This window comes from Vanellus vanellus (assembly GCF_965231255.1).
Source record: "Vanellus vanellus genome assembly, chromosome: 5".
Lineage (NCBI taxonomy): Eukaryota > Metazoa > Chordata > Aves > Charadriiformes > Charadriidae > Vanellus > Vanellus vanellus.
Window position 1 is genome coordinate 49,488,369 of NC_138910.1, and position 10,184 is coordinate 49,498,552.

Genomic DNA, 10,184 nt, shown 5'->3' on the forward strand with positions numbered 1-10,184 from the left:
GATTAAGAAGTACAGGACCAAAGTATGCAATTCTGCTAATGATTTTAAGGAAACAAATCTGTAGTTTTATTCCCCTCCTGCTTGACAGCAGCTCTGCAGTTTTCAAGCGAGATGAGGACAAGCCTCAAGTTCACAGTAACAAAAGCAATAACTAATGTCCTCCCACGTATACTCCTTATGCATTATAGCTGCATTACTTAACTGCTCTTCCACCATTCCTGAGTCTGAGGAGCCTGTTCCTACTAGTGAATCTCTGCTGCTATTCTGAAGATCCAATGGCAGCGATGAAGGACACTTAAAACTATAGCCGCCAGCAGCTCCTCATCCAACAAAATCAGATACTACACTACAGCAAACTATGCCCTCCTCCCTCTGCAGCCACCATGCACTTGATCTGCAATTACTCCTCTTCCATACTGATTTTTGCTAGCTGAGCAGGGCAGGGAAGATGCCAAGGCATCTATCCATCAAGTCACTGTCTTCTCCCATCAACCCAAGCAATCCTGAGCAGTGACTGCAGCCAGCCTTTTCTTCTCAAGTGGGAAGCACCAAGACATCCCAAAACACATGCAATAGCAAATGTGGCAAAATGAAAAGCAGAGCAGCTTCGCATTCCATAAAAGCTTTACTTAAATCAATCTGTAAGTTGCAAGAGGTAAAAGTTGGCGATATGATTCAGTGCCCAGATCAGCTTATTTGGAGGCAAGAACACCTCACTGGAGCAAGCTAGGTTTACTTGTTATAGAACTGTTACACGGAAGAAGCACTCTTAGGACAGAAGAAACAGATGTTACAAGTAGCTTGAATATCACGGTATACATTATATTGACTCCTTAAATAAAATAACTAAGCATTCACCAAGCAAATGTATCTTCCTACCATGCACTGAAATGAAAAAAAAATCAGCAAAAAATCTCCAAAACCCTATACTCAGGGAAGGCAGCAGCCTTCTCAAAATGCTTTGGTGCAGATTAAGCACCCCATCAAAACTTCAGATAAGCATCGCCTGGTTTCACTGTAACAACAGAACCTTCTCCTTTACAATAAAGATCAAACTATGCAGGAATATGCAGGTTAGAACAAGAACTAATGGCTACAAGAATCATCCCTGCCATCAAAAATAAATAAATAAATACAGCTATAACTTTACTTACACTAACCTGCACTTCTAGGTCACTAGAACACTGTTTTGCAAGTAACCTCAAAGCACAGCACAAAGAAAGCGCAGTAAGAGCATCCACAATAAGCTGTTCTTCAGAAAAAAAAAAAAAAAGGGAGGGGGGAGACTCTCAGCCCAGACTGAAAACAGGAGTACTAATTGTGCCAGTGATATCAGCTACGCGAGGCCATCAGGGGTTCATATACTCTAGGAAACAGGGCATTATTTACCAGTGTTATAGGTCAGTGAGCACTTTAATGGTAATGAACACTATCACTAGAAGCAGTCCCACCCTGCCCTTACTATTAGGGCCTCAATCCTGTTGCACGCAACCTCGCCTCTTTTGTCAGCACGTGTGTGGTAACATGATGAACAGGATCAGGAAGCCAACTCAGGCTAAACTCCACAGGTAAAAAACAAAACAAAAGCCACTTTAACCTAGCATAATTCCCCAGTCCAGTTTGCTGAAGACCTGGCTATAAACTTACCCCATCAAATCAAGGCTGAGCAGTAAAGGGTGAAAGGAAGAGTGGGACAGAGTGGAAGCAGTTCAAGTCTAAAACATACCCTTTGTCTATGTGACCAAGCTTTTGCCAAGTACTAAGCAAGAAGGGTCAAGTTCTCCGATTACTGCAGCCCTCTTCCCTCCGGCACACATTCATATGTAGTCACCTTCCTGCCAGTCCCTCCAGCAGAAAAACATTCCCACCACCTGCTAAACTGCACATGCATTCAAATCCTCACTACTAAGGATGTGTATCTATCCACTCTTTTAACATACTGCACCAACTGCACTCAAACTCCACACAGAGGAGCAAACTCAAACTCCATGCACAGAAAAGCGCACATACCCTGCCTGACATGAAGCTCTGCACATGCTGATTTACATCAGCTGAGCTATGCCTGCCACTCTCTCAACAGGCACGCTTCATTTGGATCGCTCTTATAACCAGCTGACTTTCATAAAGTCAATGGCAACAATCAACTTTGAATCTTCTATCCCTGTGTAGAAGATGGTTAAAATTTGTCAAAGCCGTTTGAGAAAGGGGAGCAACAAGTGATAAGCAGTACTATTCACACAACCCTTGTTTCCTTTGGAATCTAGGCTTGAAAAAAAAAACAAAACCAAACCAACAGCAACAGAGCTATGATAGCACACCCAGCTAACAGAAGTTGTCCCTGGGTGGCAGGAAGATGCTTAATAATCCAAATCTCCATGACAGTAGGAAGGAAGCAAGTAACAGCTACCACTGGGCTACCACTGCCTGGCTGACCCAGATACCACGCTGTCATGGCTGGAGTTGGTGAGAACCCGCCCAGAGACCAGAGGGGTACAGTGCATGTCTTGGGGCTCTCAGCAAGATGTATTTCCTCCAACAAAAATCTCAGAGGGGAACTGCTTAACGCTTTTTAACTTGTAATTATTTTTACTTCATAGGTCACCACAAAAAGCTTGTTGATCAGTACTAAGTAGTAATCATCATCAATCTTATTTACCTTTTATAAACCATTACCCTCACCCTTGAAGAGGCATAAGAGTTGTTGCTCATACTAAATACTGGCAACAATTCTAGTTATCAAATGCTAGAAACACCTTGTATGGAGGAAAAAAAAAAAGAGAGAAAAGAAGAAGGAATGCTTTCCCTTTATGTTCCCCCAAAGAAAACACTGCGTTAAGAGGTGCCTCCTGACAGGCCAACACAGTATTTGATCTCTCCACTACTCCTCCCCTGTTTAAAATTCATGAGTGAACAATGTATGAAAGTAGCATTAATCATTTCAGAACATAGAAAAGCTGGAGGGAATACTTTCCAAGACTGACTGGTCTTGTTCGGATATCAAGACAAATCAAGAAAGATGTGGATCAACTGGAGCGAGGTCAGCAGAGGCCCCCAGGGCGGTTGGGGCTGGAGCACTTGCATTCGGTGCTGGAGGAACCAGAATGGGGTTTGGTCATCTTGAGGCAGGGAAGGCTTTGGGGCACGCAGAACAGCTGCACGCCTGCAGCAAGGGGATTGAGAAAATGAAGCCAGGCTTTCCACAGTGGCATGTGGCAGGAGGATGAGAGACAATGGGCATAAGTTAAAATATGAGATGTTCAGACTCAGTGTAAAGAAAATGTTTTCTACCATGAGGACAGTCTGCCCCAAAAGACTGAGCTGTCTCCATCCTTGGAGGTTTCCAAGACCTGAGTGGATCAAGCCCTGAGCAACCCAATCTGACCCCAGAGCCGCCAGGACAGGGACCTCCTGAGGTCACCTCCAGCCCAAGTTACCTTGTGATCCTATGAACTGCAGGCACACATTACAAGATTCTCTGCTAATACTGAAGTTATATTTACTAACTTTTTTCTCTGTATAACCTCAAGTTAATTAACTTACTTTGCCTGTTCTGTTGAGATTCATTCTGGGTTTCAAACAGTATTCTGGTTTGTGCCTTTCCAGCACTGACAAATATCAACTTTACATCATCCCAATCAGGAATTGGTACAGAACATGCTCACACCCAAAGACTGCAGCACTGAATTACCTCTGCTCTACCTCCACCATTAACAGTGAAGACACACTGCAAGAGATGCGTCATGGACTGGCAGACAGCAAAGGAGCAACCATGAAGAGACACAGCAGATGCAGAAGTTAATGGAGCTACCGATGAGTCTTTGAAAAGAGAGCCACAATTTAAATTATTAAAGCAGTCAAACCTTTAATGAAGTTGGTTATAGCCTCATCATAAGACTACAGGAAACTACCTACTGGTTTGTCAGCACTAGAATTTCTAAAGTGGTGTTCAAGCCCTGTAATTCAAGTGCTTTTTATTCTATGTTTACAGAATGCTAAAAGCCACAATTTACCCATGTAATGCCACATTTAACTAGTAACTAGGGTTCACATCTTTGTGAAATGCAATTGAGACAGCAGTATCTCAGTCAAACTGCTAAACTTCTGAATCCAAGTTAACTACGTTTAAACATTAACATGTAAAATTGGCAATGAAGATAATTTCCTTAAAGTGAACAAACATGGACTAAAGCTTGATACTGTCTTATAAAAAGGATACACTCAGAAGTTTTGTGGTATTGTGTTAGAAATCCTATCAGAAGTGATATTTTGATTAAAAGTGACGTCTCTACCTAGTAGGATACATGAAATGTTTACTGTAAGATGACTGCCCCATGAGACTAATTTGATTTATGGGAAGTACTTGTAGATTCCCAAAGCAGCACAAATTTTTAACCAGATGAGACAAACATGTTCACATGAACAGAGAGGTGTGAACCATGCCTCTTTTTCCTAAGAGCTCTTTGAAAGACCCTTCTGAAAGGTCTACTCACCTGATCAGATGTAAAGCAAGTTTTTGAGAAGTGACTCAAACAATGACCTGAGAGAAGTATCTAAGAAACTAGATGGGACAGAATACACTCCAGTACTCTTGAAAGGTGACTTTGAAAAGGACAATAAGACTAGGAAAGCAAAAACCCTTTCTTACAACATATGAAGTTGACTTAAAAACAGACTCTCCTGCAACTTTTTAAAAGACTTGTTATATTAAGTTTGACCTCTGATCATTCTGGAAGACTTCTGTAGGAGTCTCAGGTGTTTCTCAGTTCTTGCACTTTGATAGAAGGGGCACAATTTTTTAAGGACAGCATTTTAAAACAGTTGATTCATATACATTTATACAGAAAGTGAGAGACTGGTATTGGAGGAGTTAACGCAGTCCAGCTAAAAGTCCTTTCTTCCCTGCTCATTTTTTCAGAGTCTCGATTCTTGCAGAGTCATTATTTCACTAGTTATTCAACCATTACATGTCACCTTAGAAATTCGGCTCTCTTCTGTCTAAACTTCAAATACACAGAGAAAGATTTCTCACAAAAACTGCTCTGTCCCTCCTTAGTTTTAGACAATGAAGACTAGCAGAGACCAATTGCTCCACATCTTCATTTGGCACAATGTTTTGTTAAGTTGCCCTTTCATATCATTATACTTTTCTCTATTTATTCCTTCATCATTACACTCAGATTGAGCTTGTAATACCACAGTAAGGAGGACGCCCACCTCCTTAAGGCAAAAGACTAACAGAACTGGCTCTGAGAGTTTGAAGCTCTATTCCCAGTTCTCTTTATGAGCTTGTGCTATAGTAATCTGCAGCTCAATTTCTGCCCTATGCAAATCAAACAATTTAAATATACACTCTGTGGATGTGAAAAACATTTAACAGCTTTTAAGGAAACTGTCTCTGAGCTTACCTTTTACACAGAGGAACAAACACAAATGTTCTTTAGAGGGAGAAGGTGAAGACTACCAACTACAAAGTGCTTGAAAAGTTTGGGAGGGGGACTGTCCTGGTGTGGTGTTTTTTGGGTTTTTTTTTTTTTGTTGTTGTTTTTTTTTTTTTTTTTTTTGGAGATAAGGTTCTTGGGGAGAGACAGAAGTCATTACTTGTAATACATTAGTGCCCAGATGCTTCAGTCCTGTTGTATTGAGCACAATACAAACAAAGCAGTCAGGAAAAAGTGATAAAGGTCCAGGATAAGCTATGGTGTTGGAGAAACAAACCTAGGAGAAACAGGCGATTATTGCCCACATGCCTGAAGGCAAGGAGGATCTCCAGCTTGGCGCAGCAGAACACAGAATGCTAAGAGGCCGGTGGTGCAGGAAGGTGACTGAGGCAGGACAAGCGTGACTTCAGCAGTCCTGCCTTGTAACAATGCAAGGCAGCCGAAGAGTCACAGTCAGGGAGGTGGGAGCAAGAGGTTACAATATCGTTAAGACATATACTACAATACAAAAGCAAGTATTTTACCAGTAGAGAAGAGTTAAGAATAATGCATTTAAGATCTTTTTTCCATAATGTAACAGGGAAAAAACAAGAAGTTTCTAAGACAGTATAGGTGAGCAACCTGGAAGAGGAAAAAGGCTCATACACTTGCTATTAGAGAAGATAAGTTTATCTTAAAAAAAAAAAAAAAAAAGTTGAGACAGGATCTGGACTACCAGAGCGAGGCAGAGGTACGTGACAAGATGAGGAGAAAGAGGAGGATCTGGAGAATCAGTAAGGGGAGGCAGCTGAAGTGTTTCAGAACCCTGGATAGAAAGTGTTTTAGAAATGTAAAAACTTCCTTGAATTCACTCCTTAGAAATCCTTCTCAAGCCCTGAACTCTTCAGAAAGAGTGTGCATGCCCTTTTGGCATATCTACACCTTTTCCATGAGGTGCTCTGAAAGGGTTGGGGGCGGGGGAGGCAACACGCCACGGACAACATGGCATTTAGTATTTTACAGCTACTGAAAAGCCATTTCTATCTTGCAATGCTCCTTTCCAAAATCACTAGAGAAAAGGCGTTTCATACCCAATAGACAAGTGCACCCAAGAGCCTATCAAAGTTCTGCTCATATCAATGCACAGCATCTAGCACTCTCAACTTCAGGGGTTTGGGAGCGTTTCCATTCAGCAAAGTGTTTCAAAGACTCGTTTCTCTCCCAAACCCCTCAGCTGACCATCCCCAAAACCGATCAACTGTGCAAGCCGTGACAGAGGACTTTTAGCAGGCTCTGGTCTGACTGGTGAGGGCTGAGATACAACTCCTGCTACTCCCGTTCTCCCTCGTGGGGCTGCGACCGCAGGTTTCGCTTCACTGCCGGGGTCAAACTTCGCAGTCGCTCCACAACGGCGGGTTCTCACGGCACCTACTTGAAAAGGGCTGGAGAATTCCGGCAGGGAAGCCGGTGGGCTCACCTGTCCTCCCCGCAGCTCTAAGGCACCGGCATGACCTTGCTGAGGAGCCCTCGCCGCGCCGGGCCGCCCTCAGCTAATCGGCACTCCGCGCTGCCCGGCTGCGGGTTCGCGGCTCCGTCCCGCCTCGGTCCCCGCTCCCCACCAGCGGTCCGGGGCTCGGTAACGTGGCGGCCAGGTCCCCAAACCCGCCCCGGTCACATCTCCCTCGCAGCCCGGAGCTCCTCGCTGCCGCTGTGGGGACTTCCCACGCCCGAAGGGACAGCGCCCCCCCCTCTCCCCACCGCCTCCGGGGCCGTCGGCCGCGGCCTCGCCTCAGGGCAGGCGGGGACTAACCCCCTCCACCCCCCCGCCGCTCCCCGGCCGGCTCTCACCGGAGATACTGCGCACACAGCAGGCTCATCCTCCGCCGCTCGCCGCCCCGTCCCGCCGCGGGTCTCACAGCCCGGGCCGGCCCGCCGCCCCCGCGCCGCCACCGCTGCTGCTGCTGCTACCGCTGCCGCCTCCGGCCGCCGCCGCCATCTTCCCGTGCAGGGCCTGCCGCCGCGGGGGAGGGGCGGCAGGAAGGAAGAGGCGGGGGTGTCCCCGCTCTGCGCTCCGGCCGGACAGAGGCAGCCCGCGCCCCGCCGACCCCGACAGCGTCGGTCCCAGAAACCTCACCGGCCCCGGCAGCCGCCGCAGCTGCCGCCGCTCACACGTCCACCTACCCTCCCGCCGCCCCGCTGAGGCGCCCTGACCCTCCCGCCGCGCCGTCCGCGCTTCCGGGCCCGGGCCCGGCCCCGCCTCCGTCGGCACTTCCGGCGGCGCCACCGGCAAAACCTTCCCCCGCACCTTCTCCCCCCGCCGACCCGCGGCGGCGCCCGCCGATTGGCTCGCCCGTTGCCGTAGCAACCGAGGGGGCAGCGGGGCGTCGTCACGGCAACCGCGGCGCCTTCCCGCCCGCCGGGTACAGGGCCGGGGCCGGGCCTGGGCCCGCAGCCACGGCATTAAACGGCCTCTCCCACCCCAGGCCCCGTGCAACGGCACCTCGTTTTATCAGATTCCCCTCCACGGAGCTCGGAGTAGGCGGGAGGGTCGGCCTGCCGGGAGGCGGTGGCCCATGGCGCTGTGAGGGAGCCTCTGACCCCCAGACAGAAAAGATTTTAGCAGAAACAACACTAGTAAGCCTGGACTTCCCACGTAAACCAGGCTGCCTGCTTCCTGCCTGCTTGCCTGCCCTCACTGAAGGATTCCCAGGGTTTGGCTGCTCAGGTGTCCAGCCCTGAGGATCACCCCAAAGTGTCCCGAATGGCCCTCACCTCAGATTCCCTCCATTACCCACAACCGCTGGCAGCACCAGCTCCAGCGCCTGGGAGGCAGCGTGCTCAGGCACTGGGTGGGCCCCGCACTGGGGATGTGGCCCACAACCTCACAGTGGCCACTGCGGCTGGCAGGTCTCGTCTCGTCATAGAGCCAGGACACGGGGACATTAGGTAGTAACCTTGCGCTTCAGTACCCAAGGCTCTCACATCTAAACATTCACACTTTTTACACTATTTACACCATCTGGTGCTGCCTCCTGTGCTGACTTGGTGACTCATTTTATGCTCAAACTTGTCTTATGGGGCAGGAAAAGTCCCACTGAGTTCAGTGGCCATTCAACCACGTGGGCCAGCCTGAAGAAATGAGGCAGATGACAATTTGGGATCAGATGAGCACCAAGGAGGCTGGCTAATGCAAATTGGGTTATTTGAGCATGTAAGTGACCCCGAGGACAAAATGACAGATCATGTTTCAAAAATAAATCCCTTGCGTTTCTCCAGGTTGAAAGGAAAAGTTGTTTAGGGAAATGATTTTCAGAGCCCCACATGTTTAAATAGAAGCCTCTCAAGGCTGCAGAATTGGTTTCCTGGTTTCAGTGCAATCAGGTCTGGGCAGCGAGCCATGCTGCCAAACCTCCCATCCGAATGCTGCACAGCGCCTTGGGCAGGCACCGCAGCAGGGCTCAGGGCTCAGCCTCCATCCCTGCAGGCTCTCAGCTGCAGAGCAGGAGCAAACTGGTTCAGCTCAGGGCAAACTGGGGCTGCTTCTGCCTGCCTGGAGCCTGTTCTGGGCTAAAACAGACAGGCTGAGTCTGCACAGCTGCCACAGGAACTCTATGAGATTGTATCTCTTGTATCAATGCACAAATGCACAGCTCTTCCAAGCTGGATCTCTCAGTGAACGTTGTTCAGGACTCTATGCAGATCCTTCACATTGCCAGTGTGATCTGGAGACTCATCCCCTGGTTCCTGAGCCGGCACGCTTAGGGCACCCTGCATCTTGGTGGAGACCCCCAGGCAGCACATACTGCTGCACAGATACTGCGATCCTGCCTCTATTCTTCAGGAATTTTTCCATCAATTCCTTCTCCTTATGGAGGAGTTGAATAACTCAAGTTTTGAAAGCAAAAGCACCTTAAGCCAGTGCCACTTCTTCCACCAGCCCCTCGCTTCTGCTCCCTGTTTGCAGCTGGACCCTTCTCCAGTCCCATGTTTGCAGTATCCCACAGCAGTGGAGTGGTGCTGTGAGGACAGCTTACACTGGCTTAAGCAGCAAAAGCAGAAACCTCACAGGAACACAGGCTCCCTGTGAGCCTCCCCGCCTCCCACAGAGCTGACTTGGGATTTTCCTGTCAGTTTTTTCCATCCCTCATCTCCCAGGGGCTGTTCCAGGGACTCCCCCTCCCTTCTTTAGCCTTGGCCAAACAAAATGTTGCTTTTCCACCTTTTTCTGCCTTTTTTTTTTGGCTGGAGAATATCCCCCAAGGGCTTCCTCCCAGGCAGAATGATACTGTACAGCCCAACTATAAGGTAGTTTCCAAACTGCAAAGAGCACTCTGGCATGTCCATGCCCTCCTGGCAGCAATTTTATTGGTTAAAATAAAATGCTTAAAATCAAATTAATGTTAACCTGCACTGTTATTGCTTAAAATAAAAGGTGATTCTTTATTTTCCAGTCTACTTTAGCACCATGCTGGACCTTAGACAAAGTCATTGGAGCACAGGCTGTTGTTCTCCTCAACAGCGAGTGCACTTCTGAGCTCAACAGGTTGGATCTGTGCAAACAGGAGTTTCCAGGGCTGCCTTGCCCTGACTTCTGCATTTGCACGTCGATAGGAGAGAGGAAATTAAAAAGCAGAAGCTTGAATTTGGGCATTTTGGCCAAGGAGGGGGTGGCACGTTCCATCTTTCTGCAGCATCTCTTTGACCAATAAACACAGGTCTCATTCAGGAGGCTGCAAAGCGTTCCTTCGAGGCATCACACTCATGCCG

At 48.0% G+C, this 10,184-nt stretch overlaps 1 protein-coding gene across 1 annotated transcript in view; it reads right to left on the bottom strand.

The window, feature by feature from the left end:
• The window catches only part of SMG7 (SMG7 nonsense mediated mRNA decay factor), a 52,339-nt gene extending 45,035 nt beyond the window's left edge, over window positions 1-7,304 (bottom strand). The window contains exon 1 of the mRNA XM_082484205.1: window positions 7,266-7,304. Within this exon, the coding sequence (XP_082340331.1) occupies window positions 7,266-7,294 (29 nt within the window). The 5' untranslated portion in view covers window positions 7,295-7,304. The remainder of the gene's footprint in view (window positions 1-7,265) is intronic.
• Window positions 7,305-10,184: the final 2,880 nt, after the last annotated feature.